General features: G+C 45.5%; 1 protein-coding gene across 3 annotated transcripts; it reads right to left on the reverse strand.

Annotated features, from left to right (window-relative positions):
* Nucleotides 1–592: 592 nt before the first annotated feature.
* Nucleotides 593–18,577, reverse strand: FRS3 (fibroblast growth factor receptor substrate 3). Of its 3 annotated transcripts, XM_053393126.1 has the most exons (8): nt 18,240–18,577; nt 13,763–13,856; nt 10,844–10,980; nt 10,373–10,461; nt 9,027–9,213; nt 5,962–6,123; nt 4,801–4,958; nt 593–2,230 (listed from the first exon to the last, which is right to left on the reverse strand). In XM_053393126.1, exons 4-8 carry the CDS (start codon nt 10,436–10,438, stop codon nt 1,289–1,291), a joined length of 1,515 nt encoding a protein of 504 aa, XP_053249101.1. In that variant the 5' UTR covers nt 10,439–10,461; nt 10,844–10,980; nt 13,763–13,856; nt 18,240–18,577; the 3' UTR covers nt 593–1,288. The 3 variants fall into 3 exon arrangements, with proteins under 3 accessions (XP_053249101.1, XP_053249102.1, XP_053249103.1); XM_053393127.1 differs by lacking the exon at nt 13,763–13,856; XM_053393128.1 differs by lacking the exons at nt 13,763–13,856; nt 18,240–18,577 and adding an exon at nt 13,531–13,675.
* Nucleotides 18,578–20,183: the final 1,606 nt, after the last annotated feature.

The following is a 20,183-nucleotide window of genomic DNA, read 5'->3' on the forward strand; positions in this document are numbered from 1 at the left end:
CTGGGGTTGCAGCACTCATCTCGCTTTATTGGCCGAGGGAGCCAGTGTACAGCTTCCAGGTAATGTGGCCAGCATGACTAAGCCGCTTCTGGCGAACCAGAGCAGCGCACGGAAACGCCATTTACCTTCCCGCCGGAGCGGTACCTATTTATCTACTTGCACTTTGACGTGCTTTCGAACTGCTAGGTTAGCAGGAGCAGGGACCGAGCAACGGGAGCTCACCCCGTTGCGGGGATTCGAACCGCCAACCTTCTGATCGGCAAGTCCTAGGCTCTGTGGTTTAACCCACAGCGCCACCCACATCCCGGGGCTTTGTTAGGGGTTGGCAATTTACAGTCCCATGGTTCTTTTTTGCTGCAACAGTGGAGAGATGTGTATTACACCCAATAAGAAGAAAGGAACTTGAGCTACGAGATCAGATTTGTTGGCATGTGGAGCCAACTTTGTAAGTACGTGGTGCTAGGACCATCCTTGCGTTCATTTCCAAGCTTCTGCAAAGGAGCCGTGCTAGTCCGCTAAACTAAATCCCTTCCTTCCTTACTCCCACTATTTGGCCTTCAATTGGCACGACGGGGGGGGGGGGGGATGTGATCCTCCTCACACGACTTCCCCCATCCCCACTGTCACAAAAGAGAAATGAAGTACAAAGTCATTACACTCTATATTTACTTGGCACTTCAACTCTTGACATACATTAAATAAATAAATAAATAAATAAATAAATAAAGGGAGACCCACCTCCCAGAAAAATAAATAAATGAATAAATAAATAAAATTAACATGGATTTAAAAAATAAATATATTTCTGCATTCCTTCAAAAATAAAAAGGTATAAACTTTCTAGCCCTCATGCCCTACCTGTACTGTTTTTGGAGGTGTTTCTTCCTCCACAAATATTCCTTTGCTTTTCCTAAAACCCCCACATTCTTTCAGCAGGATCCTCAAGAGGATCCGATGAAAACAGGAAAGCTTTCCAAACATGATTCCTATATAAAGGGGCAGGGGAGGGGAGAACAAGTAGCATTGATCACTAATGCTCCCCCCTCCCTGCTATCAAACAAGTCAAGTTTTCAAACACTTGGCAAGACTTCAAGAACTACACGGCAGGAGAAATGGGGGGGCTGGGAAGAGGCACAAATAGGCTACATTTCTCAAGTTAGCTTGATGGAGCCATCCCAGTGAGTCGCACTGGGAAACAGGAGGAGCAATGGGAAGATGGCAATGACGCTATGATTAGTTGAAGAGCCGGTGTGAAGCCACAATGCGGTGCTCAGGTCGGCCGTTCCTCCTAGAGAGGCAGGTCAGTGCTGTTATGCCGCGTTTTCCTGGAAGTCCCGTCGTCCCGAGGCAGCGCCCTCTGCAGGCTGGACATGGCTGCTGTCTTTTTGAGGTCAATGACCGCATAGGAATCCGTCCTGCGGGCTGGGTGGGCGGCAGAACGTGAGGCACAGGGGACCGGTGTGCTCCGGCACCCTTTGTGGGGGTCGTCCTCCAGTTCCACCTGGATGTAGTTGAGCTGCCTGGGCTGCTCTGAGCAGGGCCGGCGGAAGTCAAAATTGAAGACGTTGGGTGTGCAGCTGCGGCGCCGCTGCAAGCAGCCTCCCCTGCGCAGGCCCCCCTGCAGCACAGCGCTTTCCGAGTTCATGTAGTTTTGCAAAGGGTCATCTTCCTCGAGTTCCGGGTAACCGTTAGGGGAAGGCGTCATTGCATCGCCAGAGTCCTCCTCCTCCTCCTGGTCCTGCCTTAGCGGCTGGCACTCCCACACGGGCGGCAGCGAAGGCAGGTTCTCGTAGTGCAGCAGGGTGGCCCGGCGGTGAGAGCAGCCGGGGGGGTTCAGATCCTCACGGGCAATTTTCAAGCGCCTGGTGCCCCGGCGAAGCAAGGCACCTCGGGACGGCAGGAGGCCGTTGATGTTCTCGTACACGTACTTGGGGGTGAGGCATTCGTCTTTGCACTCGTTGTTGTTGTTGTTGGGGGTGCACATATGCCCTGCGCACTCCCAGTGGGGCCGGCAGAAGCCGTCGCATTTCATCATGTGCCTGTACCCGGGGGCAGGACCCAACATGAACTTCACCTCCCCTGGCTGTAAGTAAACCTGGGGGTTCCGGTCCTCTAGCGAGCAGCTATGGCTGGGATGGGAAACAGGAGGGTGGACTTCAGGCAAGGAGTGCATGCAGTGGCGGCCCCTCATCTCCTCCTCACCGCTGGTTGTGTTCACATAGGTGTGGGACTGCAAGGAGAGAAGATAGATGAGGAGGTGGCAAAGAGGAGAACAACAGCTGCCAGCAAACCTACACATACACCTGGAGGTGTTGACATGGCTGGAGGAGTCTGCTTTCAGAAGAGCAGGGACTTGCACTAACGGGTCTGAGAGACAAAGTAGGCATAAAGCAGGGATGGGGAACCTGCAGCCTCTAGATCAGCGGTTCTCAACCTGTGGGTCCCCAGATGTTGTTGGACTACAACTCCCATCATCCCTGAGCTCTGGCCTTGCTAGCTAGGGGTGATGGGGGTTGTAGTTCAACAACATTTGAACATTTGTAGTTCAACTACATTTGAACTACATTTGAACTTGAGAAAGGCTGCTCTAGATGATGTTGGCTCCAACTCCCATCAGTCCCAGCCTGCCTGATCAATAGTGGCAGTTGTAGTCCAACCACATCTGCAGGGCCACAGGTTCCCTATCTCTGCCATTAGGTGGCATGAGACCTACCTGAAGCAACTTAACACGTCCTAAGCTTAAAATAACTACCTTCAAAAGTGAAGGTAAACTAGATAATAAAGTTGCAATCCTAAATACACTTGTTAGGGAATTAGCCCTATTAAACACAGCAAGACTTACTTCTGAGTAAATATGCATAGGATCGTACTAGCTTATACATAAATGACTACAAAGGTTTAGATTTAGTTCCCACAAAGCAGAAAGGGTTGTTCATTTTCGTTTTCATCACACAGCTCAACTAATCAAAATTCTCATCATTATTTTTAAAATCCTTGATTTAACTTCTGTTTTTCTCTGTATTTTCCTTCACCTTGCACTGCTCATTGTGAACACAGAATTAATGAATTCACAATTTACAAATGAATCCAGGTAGGACTCATGCATCTTATCATGAAATAGTCAGGCACGGAGGCAGAAAAAATACAGCCGGTTATAGTATAAAGATAAATCATTCTGGTTAAAAGGAACCAAAGTCTGATGCCTGTGATACAAGTACAGTGTCTCCTTTTGCCCTTCTGTATCTTCATAACAGCCATGTGATATAGGTAAGGCTGAGAATAGATGACTGGCTCAAGGCAGGAAGTAAGCAAAAACAATGATGTGTTTAGTGCACTTAAAATGTGAGACTGCGCATGTTCAGAGTATTTTCTTTTTGTTTATCAAGCTTGGGGGGGGGGGAATGTTTGGGTGAGAGCTGAGAAACTCCACAAGTATTTTTTTAGTCTATGAAAGCTTTCTCGAATCCGAGACCAGGGAGAAGAGTCGGTGGAAGAAGATTGGGAGAAATTTAAAGTTTATTTACAGAAACATTGTAAAATTAAGGAATGTTAGAAGGATGTTGGAATGAAGTTATGTGGTTTTAGCAGAAATGTTATAAAGGATTAAGTAAAAATAGACTGTTAATTGGTGAAAGGAGGGAAAGTAAAGTTACATTATATTAAGATAAATTATAGGACAAAAACTGGGAAAGATGGAAAGGATTTGCTGAAATAGCTAACCGAACTACCGTATTTTTCGCACCATAGGACGCACTTTTCCCCTCCTAAAAAGCAAGGGAAAATGTGTATGCGTCCTATGGAGCGAATGCAGGGGGGAGGCAGGCGGGAAAAGCCCCCAAGAGCTGCACACAAGCTCCGTGCACTCTTGCGGGCTTTTCCACAGGAGGGAGAAGGGACTGACTGGCCGCATCAGTCCCTTCTCCCACCTCCCAGAAAAGCCAGGAGAAGCCGCGATCTCTTTAAAGGAGTTGCGCGGCTTCTGCCGGTTTTGCGGGAGGTGGGTGAATTCCCCCACCTCCCAGTAAAGCCAGGAAAGCCCTGCACAGCGTCTCCGGCAAGGAGAGGCTGCACGGGGCTATGGAGTCTTTAGCCCCACGCAGCCTCTCCCGGGAGGGAGAGGCTGCACGGGGCTAAAGGGGAAGCCAAAACAGCGAGCGGGATCCATCCCGCTTGCTGCTTTGGGGAAGCCAAAACAGCGAGCGGGATCCATCCCGCTTGCTGCTTTGGCTTGCTCCATAGCTGCGCGCAACCCCTCCGGCAGGGAGAGGTTGTGCGCAGCCTGTACGCTGCTCTTTGGGGCTGGGGGGGGGATTTTTTCCTTGATTTCCCCCCCTAAAAACTGGGTGCGCCCTATGGTCCGGTGCGCCGTATGGTGCGAAAAATATGGTAGAATACAAAAAAGGGAGGTGTGAGGAGGTCAAGGAAACAAGCAAATGAAAGATAAGTTATGGGAAGGTTCGTTGTGTTTTTTAATTGTTTCTATTTTTCTGCTTTTTCTTTCTTTTTCTTTTTTTCCTTTTTCCTTATTGTGATGTGTTGTCTTGTTTTTGCTTAATTTGGTGTTTTCTCTTTTTTCTTTTTGTAACCTTTAAAACTTTAATAAATATTACTTTTTTTAAAAAAATAGTCTACGAAAGCTTTTGCCGTAATAAATGCATTAGTCTTTAAAATACCGCATGACTTATTTTGAGCTACCTTATTCTTTGCATTCCTTTTGCGGGGGCAGGTGGGCCCTATTTTCGGAATTGCACCAGGGCCTCCAACCACCTTAATTTGGCCTTGACCATAAGGAGAACTTACTTGCTCATCAGGGACAATGAGGGCATGTGTGGAGTCCTCGCCAACTGAGGAATGCCTTAGGCTGCTCATGGAGGCATGTCTGGCGGCAGGGCAAGATGGGGCCTCCACAGGGAAGCTGTGGAATCCATTGGGAAACCCTGGAACTGTATATCCGAGAGCTGGAGAAAGATGAGATCAGCCTTAGAGCATGAGCACATGTAGCAGAGCCTCCAAACTAGCCTTAGAAAATATCCTGTACACATTTGCAAAGTAAAAACAAGCAAAAGGCAAGCGGAAGTAGATCAATCAGTGATGGTCTCCACTGTAAGGATATTGCTTATAAACCAAACCATATGGTTACCTGCGGCAAAACGTAGAGATGTAGAAATTCCTAAGCCAGATCCAAGCACAGAACAAAACTTTATTTCTCAACCCAATACAGACATCAAGAATCTAAAGATTCCAGGCAAGCTTTCTACAGTCACTTGGACGGATTCTGATGGAAATTACAGTGAAGTTCAAAACACGATCTGACAACTGATGTTTTAAACAGTTGCCTTGGAAACAAGGGAGCACAAAACTTAAGACATTACAGTAAGCATACCACATGGGACGTATGGGCACAAGTGCTAGGGCTACACTGGAGAAGGAGACTGCAGAAACAGCTTGCCTGGTAGGGCAAAGTCGCAGAGCTAGCTTCCTGGCAGGTGCGTTATTGCTGCTGACCAAGAGGAAAAGGGGGAGGGGGAAGCATGTTGGCATCATGCAGGCAAAATAATGAAAGCATTGGATTAGCTCCGCTAGTGCGCCTGCACCATGGCATACTCCTCACTGCCTCACCTTCCCAGTATATGGTAGCTAGCATTGCAGCAATGCCCACCAGAAGACTAGGTTCTGGTATACTGGTCTTCTGGCCTCAGCTATAAGCTCTTTACAGTGGAACGGCTGAGCTCCAACCAAACACTGATCATGCCAAATCCCCTGGGGATTGTACAAAAGGCAGGGACACTCTTGGGCCTTTCACAGGGCCTTACTTGAAGGCTTGAAAAGGCCAGTTTGGCCTCATACAAATATTCCACCGCCCTGCTCACTGGAACAAACTGTGGTTGATGCCATAAGGCTAGTACACAACTCTACACCCCCACTCCCCTCTCTGTCTGACAAATTGAGAGATGACCTTACTATTGGGTGTCTGGGGTGTCCGGGGCAGTTCCAGTTCAGCAGCATGACTGTTCCTTGTGATGACAACAGGCTCTTCCACCACATTGATGCTGTTACACTGCATCAGTTCCTGCAGCAAGTTGAAAATCTCCTCTGCTCTTGAGCACTTGAATGCAAAAATTCCTAGGCAAATATCAAGAGTGTTGGAGAAAAGAGGAAGATTTGTTTTAATGCCATGCAGTCTGGGTCTCTACACGGAAGATACTTACATAATGCAATGAAATTTACTGCCACGTATGCCAGTACTAATAGTTAGGCAGGGTTGGTGGTGGGGGAACTGATTTAATAGGAATAAATAAAAGAGTAAATTCAAGGAGGCCAGGTAGATAGTAGTGGACAGCACAGTGGAGCTGCATCATCTACCTTACCTCCCTCCAGCCAAATTGCTGCTGCATATTGGGACAGAGAAAAGGAGGCGCAAGGTGGCAATGAGGTTGGAGTGGTGCAAACAAGTCAGCAGGAGCACTGGATTTGCACCACACCCACCTTGCAGCCACTTTGCCCCTCCCCATTTCCATCCCAGCAGCAACTCAGCTGGAGGAAGGTTGGGTAAATGGCGTGGTCCCTCTGTGTTGTCCATTACTGCAGACCAATGTCTTTGAGGAGAGAGTTCCAGAGGCATTGAAAAAGTCCTGCTCCTTGTCACCAGCCTGATGTTTGCATGCTGAGGCCACCAGAAAATATGCCTTCTGAAAATATGCAAGCGCACTATTTGCAAGAGGAAGAAAGAACACTTCATATGGGAGACAGGGCTGGCTTTTGTCGTTGAAGCTCCTTGAATGTTGTACATTTTTCTCTGCAGGCAGCTATTTACAGCTACAGAGACAGACAGAAAAAGGTGGGGAGGGGAAGTTATGGTCTGACCAGCTTGTTACACTATTCTGACCGTGAAGAATACATTGAACCTGTTTAAACACATTCCTCTGCCACAGAAAGCGAGAATTCTCTTCGCGGTCAGAGCACAATCAAGAACTGTTGGCGGAAATGAGGCATTTTATTATAATGTTAGGGAGGTGGATGTCTTCCAATAAGTTTTAATGAAAAATTGAAATATATTTTTTCTCAACAATTCTATCCCTTCTCTTCTCCACTCATCCTGCCCCTTTCTATATTCCAGTTAAAAAGAGGGAGACAAAAGGTGAGAAAGGAAGTAGCAAAATAAGGCTTGTGCTGGGCACGGTAAGCCTGTAATAGCAGAGGTAAGGCATGAACAGCAAAACATGCCATTTTGCATTTCATTTGCCAGCTCAGTTTTGGAGTTATATCCTTTCCACCAGATCATTCTCATTGACTTCTTATTGACCAGCATGAACTGAAATGGGTACACGAATGGGAGGGACCCCCATTTTTATGGTATATCAAACTGCCAACACCTCCCCTTCCCCCATAAATATTTCTATCAACTGTCTGACTATACTGAGTTAACCAATTGGACATCGGCACGCACAAACACGCACAAAAAAACCATAGCAACCAGGACAAGAGCATGGCAACAACAGCTGCTATTCTGAAGGAAAATGTTCTCGGTTTTCGAAAAAACAAAACCCAAATAACTCCTACTCTGTTTCTGCCTTATTGTTCCCAGCATAAAGGCAAGGATCATTCAAAGAAAAGAAAAATTTATTGTTGTTGTTTTTGTTGTTTTAAAAAAAACAAAACTTGAAGGGGAATAAAGAAAAGAAGGGAAATGCAAATGAGTCCAAAAACACTCACTTGTGTAGAGAAGTCCAAGGAAACAGCAGGGCCTACAGCCTGTGAATATGAAACCTGGCTTTCTAACTACAGCACTTTGAGCATTTTTTGTGATTTATCATTATGTATTGGGTAATGCAGACACAAATTGCTGGCACAAACCGAAGTTGGCACCTGAACAAACCGTGGTTTGCAAGCTGGGAGCAAGCCAGAGCAACCACAGCACGATCCACCCCAGTCCACCATCATCCCTGCCCTTCCTCCACATAGCCCATAGTACCATATTGCACAGGGCCGTCTTTACCCAGGGGTGCAAGGGGTGCAGGGCACCCCAGCACTGAATTCCGGGGGGTGCCAGATGGCTGGCAGATGCGCAGCTTCCCTCCCAAGCCTCTGTAGGAAACACTCTCCTCCCACAGCGGCATGGGAGAGGGTTGCACGCCCACCAACCAGACGGCTGGCAGTACGCAACCCTCTCCCCGCACTATCCGTGTATAGGACAACCTCATGTAATACACGGGAAAATACTTTGGTAATTTGGGGACACTGGGCGGATCTTTGCCCCCCGGCACCACATATGCTAAAGACAGCCCTGGTATTGCATGTGCATTAATACAAATTGCAAATACATGTTTCCTTAGTTAAAACAGAGGTTCAAACCATGGTTTCAATAGCACTTGCCAATCATGGCTACTCAGGGGAACTTGGTTTGGATTGGTCATGTATCTAAAGCATATCTTAAGAAACCCTTGCATGTAGTTCTCAAGGAATATCAAGGGATATTGCAGCAGGGGTTATGTACTCTGCTAGTGACCATTTCCCCTTCTAATTTATATTACTACAAAAATATTGGCTGGGTGCCTATGGAGACTAGAGATGGACCTTTGATATGACCCAGCAGGGCAGAATTGATCTTCTTATGATATGGTGTCAGCTTTCAATTATATTAAAACTTAACTGACTGTCTCACTATTATCCATTTAATGGTAAATTTAAAATTTTAAAATATCCAATAATCAGACATATTTTAAAAGTGGTATAACTGCTATCAGAATGCCAGTAACTGAACGATCTGAGTGACCTCAAAGTTTAGCAAAGCACAGATCCCAAAGTCCCATGTCTCACTGCATCACAAATGATCATAATAAACATTTACAATAAACAGGTGGTACTGAAAATTTGCCCTGTATATTACAGGAGGAGGGAATGGTTTCTGCACAAGGATCAGATTTACAGCATGCCGTGAGGGGAGAAATTTGCTGTTATCCCAACCGCCTAGCCTTCTGTAGCAAGAACATTTTGAAGCCACTGTCCCTGCTGAGAAAAGCACATACCCTGTCCAGTCAGGCAGCGGCGCCCACTCTCAAAGGAGAAGAGGTTGGAGTCATAGCCATAGCGTCGCAAGCAGAGGTATGGCCACCGAACAGCATCACGTTTGTGTGTGTGCAAAACAAGCTCCCTCTGTGTCAACTCCATAATCCCCGAGCCCAGCTCGTTGCCCTCATCGTCAACATTTGTCACCTGCAGAAACACCAAAACCTGTTGTCAGGAGCTCCAGGCATTATGCCAAATAGCACCTTAGTGGGCAGAACAAATACCATATAAAACAATATTCAAACGGGTTGTGTCTGCATAGCAAAACACAGTCCCAACAATATCTCCTTGATACAATTACTGTGGCTCTTGTAGAATGGTGAAATTCTTTGGGGATGACTTTGCTGTCAGGGAAATATATCAGTCAGTCCAATGTACCTGGAGGCTGCTAGCCCAGTCCACAACAAGATTTTAGGCACGAGTTGTTATTCTATACCCCAAGAGAGTCCTGCCTCTATTAATGGCTATAGTTGTACTCAAGCTATATCCCTATTACAAGCTAACCCAAGACTTACTACCCAACACTGGCCTAATAACTAAAACTACTGAGTGGAATGAGCCATTAAAGTGACTGATCTCATAAGTAATTTCAAGAGCCAGAGTGAGGTTCAACTAAAATGTCACAAAACAGCGAGCAAGCTTTCAGATTCTTCATAACTCTTCATCAGGCTAGATATTAAGCCAAATGTGTGTTGGGGTGTATTTTTCTTATGGACCAAGATAGCTTTCCTTGCTTTCAGGACTTGCTGGTCAGAAGGTCGGTGGTTCAAATCCCTGCGACGGGGTGAGCTCCCGTTGCTCGGTCCCTGCTCCTGCCAACCTAGCAGTTCGAAAGCACGTCAAAGTGCAAGTAGATAAATAGGTACCGCTCCGGCGGGAAGGTAAATGGTGCTTCCATGCACTGCTCTGGTTCGCCAGAAGTGGCTTAGTCATGCTGGCCACATGACCCAGAAGCTGTACGCCAGCTCCCTCGGCCAATAAAGCGAGATGAGCGCCGCAACCCCAGAGTCGGTCACGACTGGACCTAATGGTCAGGGGTCCCTTTACCTTTTACCTTAAGAGGCAACTTAACTGGGAAGCTGAACGGCATGATCTCTACACTACTACCAAATAAAACGCACAGAGAACAGGGACCTTTCCAAACTCAAGGGGTAGCAATGCAAAAGCACAGAAGGATTTCAACTCTGTAGAAATGGCTACTCTTAACTACTTTAATACCTTGACGGCATGAAGTTTTGTGTGCCTTAACTAACTTTGAATAATTCTAGTGGTAGAACACTTTGAATAGGATGAATAAGCATGTTACCTTAAACTTGGTGGGGTGGTGATCTGGAACACTGTCTCTGCATGGGCAGCTACAGCAACTCCCCATGATGTCAGCACACTGGGCAAATCCTAGAATGTAAGGAGAAAAAGATTTCCAGCCCTCCAAACACAGCTTGAAGAAAAGCAAAACACAAGCCATCTCCCCTCTGCCAAACCTTGGAAACATTTCAGAATTAATGTCACTCCATGTGAGCAGCATCACAGAGCGGCTGCAAGGGAATCTGTGTTTCGCAAGTGTGATTATTTTCAAATTGAGGAATGTTCATATTCCATCCACACTAAGGAAAAGACCAAAACAATGGCACAACCATTGGGGGACAATTTAATTGCTTTCTATATTTAGAATTACTCCATGAGGATAGTACTGTCAAACCTTAGGGTAGGATTTCAGAGATGAAACATAAATGAAGAAATAAAGCTCCGGAATCTTAATGCCTTGCTTAATCCTTACCCAGCCATGGCCATTAGTAGCATTTAAGGGGAGGGGAGGAATTCCCACTTTCCCCCCACGGTCCTCTACTGGGTGTCATGGTAACCAGGATGTCAAGACGTTGCCTACAGCTTCAGAGGAACTGTGCCATCCTTCACCTGATACAGAGAATGGAATCAAGAGAAACAGAAAGAATATTTAAAAGAATGCAGCATTCAGAATTTGCATTATTTGTTATCACAATTTTTTAAGGGTTGCCTATTATTTACTTTAAAGTAAAATTGTATCAGTAAGGTTTGTCATCACTTTTAAAAGTTCGTCTATCAGAATACGATGGATAGCAATTCACCCTAAAATGAAAGCTTGGATTGGCAACAGTATCACTTTCACCTTTACTATGTTCTAGCCTTAATTCAGTTTCTCACTGTGAACCTTTGCATAAAAGCAAGAAAAGAAATTGCCTTTGGAAAATGACCCAGGAATCCAGAGTGAAATGATGTTGTGCTCCATTTTGTTCTATCAGGCAGGGTTTGTTCATATGTTCAGATGCCATTTAGGAGCAGACACCTTTTTCTCTGTACAAGTGCATTCAAGGCATCACTTGGCTTCTAATAGTTACAGACAAAGCAATTCAATGAGGGCAGGTGGGGGAGAGTCTGTGTAGAGTTTTACTGGTCTCACACCAGTCAGGGTAGAAGCTGGGTGGTGGGGGAGAGGCTGCTCGGAGGAGAGAGAAATATATATGCCAATGCCAGGGCTGGCATTCTTCCCCACCTCTGCATCCTCAGGGGTAACAGAAGGGTTTTGGATCTGTCAGCTTCCTTTGATCCCCCCCCCAAAAGATAAAACCATTCATGCCTTCTCCACTGTCAGTAAAAGGCAATGGCAGTGGTCCTTTTTGTGAAGGCTGGAAGGGAATTGGCCACAGATAGGACTATCCACAAAAACCTACGGCTCTTGGGGTGCCCTTCCAGTGACTAAATCTTTGTGCCCTACGGGTTGTCTATTTTAGTTTTAACTGTCTGGCTTATGGGTTTGGGCTAAAAGCTAATGGTATTTTCACATGCATTTTTATTTGGATAGCATTCTCAACATAGTTGAGTACAACGATTTACAGCATAATGTCGTTGTTTCAGAACAGCTCGTTTTTTTGCAATTAGTATTTCTCTTCCTCTTCTGACAAATCAGTGTTTTGAATAAAACTACTATTGGACCATATCTGACTGATTAAAGGAGATCTAACTTTAATTTAGAGACTATAAGTAATATAAAATACATTTTTCTTTTATCTATTTGGACACAGATATTTGATAAAAGTGAATTTTTCAATTGCTACTTTAAAATGCACTCAACCCTGAAAACATGACTGCCTCATATTTAGGCAATTTAGAATGTAATCCTATACTCACTGACATGGGAGTAAGCCCCACTGAAGTCAATGGGACTTCTGAGTAGACATATACAGAATTGTGCTAATAGATCTTAAGTTGTGGCTTCCTTCATTTATATGCCTCAGGCAGCAAAGCTGCAGCTGAACACCTTCCATAGAGGTTGGCCCACACCCATATATCAAGTAGTTATTGCAGAATTAATCCCCGCAACGGGATGAGCTCCCGCTGTTCAGTCCCAGCTCCTGCCAACTTAGCAGTTCGAAAGCACATCAAAGCGCAAGTAGATAAATAGGTACCACTCCGGCAGGAAGGTAAACAGCGTTTCCATGCACTGCTCTGGTTCACCAGAAGCAACTTAGTCATGCTGGCCACATGACCCGGAAGCTGTACACCGGCTCCCTCGGCCAGTAAAGTGAGATGAGCGCCGCAACCCCAGAGTCGTCCACGACTGGACCTAACGGTGAGGGGTCCCTTAACCTTTTTAATCCTTATAGGCAATAATAATAATAATAATAATAATAATAATAATAATAATAATAATTTATTATTTATACACCGCCCATCTGGCTGAGTTTCCCCAGCCACTCTGGGTGGCTTCCAATCAAGTGTTAAAAACAATACAGCGTTACATATTAAAAACTTCCCTGAGCCTTTACTCAGATAGATTAACACAACCCAGGTCATTTGTATATCGTTCATTTAAAAAGTGGGGTATACACACATAATTTTGGCCCGGTATTTGTATAAAATAAGTTAGTAGATGGTCTAAAGCTCAGATAACACATGCTTTTGAATGACCTTTGCACAAAGCAGTGGTTTTTCAAACATGTTTTGGGGGACAATGGAGGTTCCTAAGAAGTGTATCAGGAGTTCTTGCAATGGAAAAGACCAGTAGTGACAGAAAAACTTCCTTCCCATTACTACGGCTTTCCCCTTGTAATGTGCTGCCCCAGGGAAATGCTGGGTGTCTTTAAGGGCACACGCACAGTTCATGGGGCAACCTTAAGGTCTAATAGTCTTCTCCAGTGTCCCTTATGAACTGAGTTTGTCCCTCTCACAAACCTTCCCAAAATCCTGTGCAGGTATTCCTTGGCAGAGAAGTTGATGTGGGAAGCATTTCAACCAGGCAGAAAGTTTGAAAGCCATAAGCCCCAAACTACGCCAATTAGAACTGAGAAGTAAGAAATACACACAGACTTGTGTGGAATATGGTGGGTAATGTTTAATAAACGAGCAATGGGATTGCAGCAAGGCAAATTAGTAAAAGTGAGAAAATGTAGACAAGCCAACTTAGTCATTCAAGAAATTACAACACACCTGAGGTCTAAAGAGGATCATAAGATCATTTTTATCAACCAGAGTTTTAGAATTCCCTAATGCTCTGGATTCCAGAAATTCCTTGAGTGATTTGCTCCACTTCCTGACCGTGACTGAAAACTCCTCCTGCTCTCAGTAAAATGATTAATTACAAAAAATTAAGATGAAAATTAAGTGTCTTGGTTTATCATCAGGAATAGTGCCTGCCTTTTTCCATCCTCTGGAAGCTCACCTGTCTTCCATGTTTTTGTTGGCTGTTTTTCCTGCTGCCTCTGGCTTGGCTGTAAATTATATTTCCTTTGCACAGGCATGAAGTGCCAAACATTCTGTAACCAATTAATATACAACAAACATCACTACTGTATCTTACAGAGAAGTTCTTCAGGTTATACCCTGAACATGACTCAGAATATTTTCACAGTGGCATCATGTACAAAGCGCACCAGTCTCAACCTAGCATGTAAGGAGGAAAAGTAGGGTTGTGACATGCTAATGAATTTCAAGTGAAACACTATCAACTCTACTGAAAAAAATTAGCCGATTCATCGCTAAAAACATCAAGGGATGTGGCGTCACAACTGAAAGCTGATAAAAGGTATCAAAATGTTACTTTTTATTTAAACCTCTAAGTTGCTTCCACACAAAATATTTACAGGTGATTGCTACTTTAAAATTGTTCTGCTGGCAGCTATTTCCCACGGGATCAGCACAGGAAAGAGTTACCATTGCATCGTAACAGAGCTCAACCTATGCAACAGGAAGTGCCTTCATAATGATACACTTCCCTTTTCTCTGTCATCATGTTAATTAATATATGGTAGTTTGCCTCAGACATAAAGCCTGCTGTAAAATTATCTTAACACAACAACATACAAAGCATATCAAGTAGGTTTTAAGTGAAAATTAAAATGAAATTTAAAGTATAACAGGCTTTCACAATATGTGTGTGTGTGTACAACCAGGATCAAAATGAAAAGATGGTCTTAATCTAAAGAACATTAATGATCTACCAGTCCTAGAGAATGCAAATCTGTAATGCATATTCCTATAAAAAGTAAATCAAATTTCTAATATAGAGCAGCATACCTGAAGGCAAACAACGTACAGGAAACAAAATAGACAGTGATCCGCACTAAGCACTCAGGTGTGTAAATGCTGGGCAATCTATATAGAGTGGAACCTCGGTTTTCAAACGTAATCCATTCCAGAAGACCGTTCGACTTCCGAAATGTTCACAAACTGAGGAATAAAGAGCTGTCAGCAAAGTGAATGGGGGGGAAATGAGAAACATGCCTCAGAAGCCATTCAACTTCCGAGGTGTGCTTGAAAACGGAAGCATTCACTTCTGTGTTTTCGGCGTTCAGCTTCCGAAACATTCAGCAGCCAAGATATTCAAAAACTGAGGTTCCACTGTATTTCAAAGTTCCCAATTTATATTTAGGATTAAAAGGCTGTCAACTGCCCAGTGGAGTAATGAGAGGGGACCTGGCAACAACACAAGCAGGTCTCATCAGTCAAAACAGTAGTATATTCAAACATAAATTTGTATTATGGAACTTGTATGCAACAGTTATGTGTCTAGCACCCAACAAAGTTCCTTGCTCATTTTAAGACACAGTTAAAAACTGTCTTCAAACACTTCAGTCTTGTAGATAATTAACATTTGTTTCCTGCAAACAATTTCCTTATTTCCTTCCCAGCATTAACCATGGTTCCATGCTACAATGCACTAACAAAAACCAGTTTCCTTAGCCATGGTTTGCAAGATGGGAGGAGCCATCCCACTCTCAAAATGCTCCCCAGGAACTTCTGCGGGGGGGAACACTTCCCATCCCCCCAGTGGGAGAAGAATTTCTTTTTTGACAGACAATCTGTCCTGAATATATAAATGAATCCTTTTCAGAAAACAAATGATGTAAAATACATCTTAAAGTCAGTTGATCTATGGTAGTGAAATTAAGTGTTTTATTTGCTACCTATTTCAATTCCTGAATACATCTTTCAATATACACCTGAAGATCAAACCTATCCATTCTTAAGGAAATCAGCCCTGAGTGCTCACTGGAAGGACAGATCGTGAAGCTGAGGCTCCAATACTTTGGCCACCTCATGAGAAGAGAAGACTCCCTGGAAAAGACCCTGATGTTGGGAAAGATTGAGGGCACAAGGAGAAGGGGAAGACAGAGGACGAGATGGTTGGACAGTGTTCTCGAAGCTACCAGCATGAGTTTGACCAAACTGCAGGAGGCAGTGGAAGACAGGAGTGCCTGGCGTGCTGTGGTCCATGGGGTCACGAAGAGTCGGACACGACTAAACAACTAAATAACAACAACCCTGCGACAACTGCTCCCTCTATCGACTGAAGATCCCAGCAGCCTATACACAAACAAACACTGATGTCAAGACATCACATTTGCTTTTGACACCTGAATAGCTAACTGAACCACCTGTTCTTGTTTCACTGGTTGTATTTGCAAAAAGTGAAAGCAGATAAAGTTCACTAGCACTGAACTAATGATAATTTCAAATAATTATATGGCTCTCAAGCAGAGCAAAAGCGAAGGATATACTCAGGGTTCTTCTGGGTTTGTAAGATTACAGAATTGGTTATCTAACATCTAAAGGCTGTCACATGGAATATGAAGCAAGCTTGTTTTCTCCTGTTCTGGAGGATAGGACCCAAACCAATGGATTCAAGTTACAAGAAAGGAGATTCTGACTAAACATCAGGAAGAACTTTCTGATGGTAAGAGCTGTTCGACAGTGGAACGGAGTCTCTCGGAAGGTGGTGGGCTCTCCTTCTTTGGACATTTTTAAAAGGTTGGATGGCCATCTGTTGTGGATGCTTTAGTTGAGATTCCTGCATTGCAGGAGGTTGGACAAGTTAACCCTCAGCGTCCCTCCCAACATTACAATTTGATGATTTAATGGTTAGCTACTGCAAAAATTGGAGTTGAGAATCACAGCAGTGGCTTTGTTTAAAACCCTCATGGCTCCAAGGAAAATTTGGGAACTATGTTGGTTGTATCTACTGGACACTAAGGGTAGCTTTACATGTACAGTTTCAATTTGCACATGTTATAAATCAGAACTACATTCCCATTAAAGCCATGGCTGAAAGATACACAACTCTGTTTTTTAAAACCACCTCACAGAGAACTCCAATTGGTTCCAAGTCAATGGTTTTCAGCAATGTACAAGTGGCTTATTGTTTATACCGTTCAAATCTAGTTTTGCCTATTAAAATAATAATATGTGAAGTTTCTGCTGATCAGAATAACAGAGTTTATGGGCCCTGGACAACTCTCTGGATACTTTACCTGCACCCCAATTCTACTGCCGCCCAGTCTTGCTTCCCCTCCCTTCCTGCTTTATGCCACCAAAACCCTTGACAAAAAATAGAAATCATCTGAAAGACTGACCCCTGAAATCTGACTAATTTGCATAAATTATTCTGAGCCTAGGATATGACTGTCAGTCATATTTATTGCTTTTAGCCAATGGCCTTTGCACTACTTAGCATCTGTAATGCACTCATCACAGTTATCAAGGCAAGTTTCCCAAAAGTGCCGATATATTTAGAAATATAGATATAAATGGAAAATGGTACCACTTGTATCATTCCAATCCAAAACAATCCAATATAAACCTACCTAGGAGTAAGTCCCATTGAATTCACTGGGAGTATGTAGCTATGCATAGGATTGCACGGTGAGCCATACCTTGCTTGGAAACCCTTTTATTCTTTTCTGCTTCTTCAGAGCTCCTGAACCATCACAGGTTAGCTTCCCTTCCCACTATACATGGAGCAGCTGTATGCAAACTTTATGATGTCTTAAAAGGACTTGCTTCCTGATAAACATTGAAAAATTAGCATGCTTAACTAGTTCCAAATCCTAGAGAGCAACTGCCAGTCAACGAAAGTACCGCTAACCCAAGAATCTGGCTCAGCATCCAATGTTGGTCCTGACATCTGACGATAAAGCATTTGTGAAAAAGGCAGCAATACACAAGAGATGAGTGAAAGGAAATATAAAAAGCCAAAGCAAGCCAAGGCGATTGACAAGGAAGAAAGATGCAGAACATCCTAAGTGCCACCCTTCTGCTGGGCAGGGCAGGTAAAATGTACTCCTGCTATGCAAATAAAAAAGGGGGCTACAGCAACTGCCTTCAGTGTTTAGTCCGAGAAAGCAGGATAAACCCTCCAGACGCGTTCACACAACCAGGGACGCAGGGTGAGAGCAGCGTCACAGAGAGTTACAGGGTAGCACACCAACTACAGTGATTCATCACTTGCATGCGAGGGAACGGTGTTTGCTTGACTGTTATTTGCTTGGCAATAATAGTGCAATGGCTGAGAGGTGAAGAGAAACCATGAAAAAGGATGCAAACCCTGGGAGATAGATGGTGAAGGGAGGAGGGAGATTATTGGGGGGAGGTGACCCCTGAGATGCTGCAGGTGAGCCCACGAGGAAAACAGGCGTGCGAGGTGCCCGTGTATTGGGGGGTGATGATTTGAAAAGGAGGGTAATAATAGTAATGGATAATGGGAATGAATACTGGGCTGTGGAGGAGATATGGCAGGTGCGGGGGGGAGGCTTGCTGTCCTGGGGAGGGGAGAGGAGGGGTGACCCGGGACCTGGGCGAGAGCCTGGCCTAGGGATACCGCGCAGGCTGGCCGGGGGCAGAGAGGAGAGATTATTCCGTACCTGCGGCGTTGTCCAGGCGCGGATGGAGCCGTCAGCAGCGGGGGGAGCAGAGTGGCCGCCGCCGCCCCTTCTCCCCAAGTCCAGCTCCGGCCGGGGACGCTGGGAGCAGCGAGCGGGCGGACGCAGCCTAGAGCGTCACTCGCCGGCAGGAGGACCCGGGCCCAAGGCAAGCCGGGCAGGCGAGGGAAAGCGCCCACCAGCGTAGACTTTGTAAAAAGGGGGAAAAAGTAGAGTGATGATTTCATGGTCTAATGACGGGACTTCCTGGATGCTTTTGACGCCATTTCCCTCCCTTTCCCCCCCCCCCTCCTGCGGGGCAAAGCGACAGCTGCTATTAAGAAAGCAAAGGGGGGGAGGCGGGGGGAGGTGGATCCGCCTGTGACCCCACCTCCAAAAAAAGGTTTCTGAAATGTATGTGGTTTTCTTTGTTAAAGCAACGCGTTTTTAAGCATTAAAAATGGTCAGCCCAAATGCAATATATAAGAGCTCCATTAGCTGCAGATTTAGGGAACAGGGGCTGAGAACTAATGGCTAGCGACAACCCTGCGGGGTAGCCCACGGCTGGAATTGTAAACTGGAGGCGCAGCTGAGGCTGGAAGGGGATTGTCAACAAAAGCTGCAATGTCGCCCAACGTCCAACCCTACGATTCTCCATATTCTGTGTTATGATTCCCACATGGAAAGGAGGCGGAGGAGGAGCAATCTTTGCCCAGAGTCGTTGTGTGCTTGGAAATATCCAGCCCACCTTGGCTGCTCGGTCCGTAGTCCTGGCAGGGGCTGGGAAGCTGATCTCGGCCACAGTGCCAGGGAGGAGCGGGGCGGATTAACTCTTTCCCGATCGGCCCGTTTTGGGGACTCTAGCGGTGGCTTTCCCGCCGGCGAAAGGCCCTTCTCATCCTCATCCTCCTCCGCGGGTGACAAAGCATCCAAGGAGGCTGGTCTCAGAATGGCCTCCACGCTGCTCTACTCAGTCTGTAGAGCAAGAGACACTTAATCTTAAGGTCGTAGGTTCGAGACCCAAGTTGAGCAAAAGGCTCCTGCGCGGCAGTGGGTTGGGCTGGATGACCCTCGGAACCCCTTTCCAACTATACAACTGTATGGTTCTCCGATTCCCTGAAGCAGCGGCAGCGCGGCGCGCCTGGAGGTGCGAACCTCCTAATGTAGACGGACTCCGATTCCAATCGTGCCTGACCACCGCCGCTACGACGTAGCACATGGGGTTGCAATTCAGTCGTTCAGCCCCCAAACCGGCGCTTGGCTGCAGGCAATTTAATGCGCCACCGGCTCGCGTGCAGAAGCGCTGCGCTCTCGCAGCTCTGCTCGCCCGGCGCAAAATGAAAGTTCCAAGTCAAACCGGAAGCCGGTTAGTGTTCGGGATCCCGAGGGTTCTCTCAATGCCGCCAGGGGGAGCTGCGCGCGCATGGCTCGGGTCGCAGGGTTTAAGCTTGTTGGTAGCGGACGCAAACCTAGGCGGTCAAGAATAGCCATACTCTCCTGAATGTGGCTTTGCTGCTAGAGCGCTGAGCTAGAACCTGGGGAGCGTGCGGGGAAAACCAGAGATCACAGCCCCGCTCAGCCATGAAACCCACTGGGCCAGTTACTGGGTTGTTGTGAGGATAAAAATGGAGAAAAAGTAGGGTATGAATATAATACAGTAATAGCAATCATATTACATGCGCAGGGCTTCATTTGAGCCAGGGCTCAATTGTGGAACCTGCCTCTAAATAACAGAAGTTGGCAATGACATTATGTCTGGCTGTGTGTATATAATAATAAAACTGCCTTTGAACATGTGGAGAGCAGTTTCTAGGCAGGCAGGATGGGTCGCTTCCCAAATACTTCCTGCTCCTCCAGGTTTTCAGCTACCATATATTACGATTTTCTATACTATACTGCGTAATTTATTCCTTGCTTCCACAACGATGGTCTTTGCCACTCCTTTAC

This window comes from Podarcis raffonei, chromosome 6 (genome assembly GCF_027172205.1).
Source record: "Podarcis raffonei isolate rPodRaf1 chromosome 6, rPodRaf1.pri, whole genome shotgun sequence".
Lineage (NCBI taxonomy): Eukaryota > Metazoa > Chordata > Lepidosauria > Squamata > Lacertidae > Podarcis > Podarcis raffonei.

Bases quoted from the DNA above. Each gene is read 5' to 3' on its own strand.
- FRS3 (XM_053393127.1), bottom strand. From the start codon at position 10,438: ATGGGGAGTTGCTGTAGCTGCCCATGCAGAGACAGTGTTCCAGATCAC. The intron at 9,214-10,372 runs GTAACATGCTTA...GTGTTTCTGCAG, and splicing joins ACCACCCCACCAAGTTTAAG to GTGACAAATGTTGACGATGA. The intron at 6,124-9,026 runs GTATGTGCTTTT...ATATTTGCCTAG, and splicing joins CCGCTGCCTGACTGGACAGG to GAATTTTTGCATTCAAGTGC.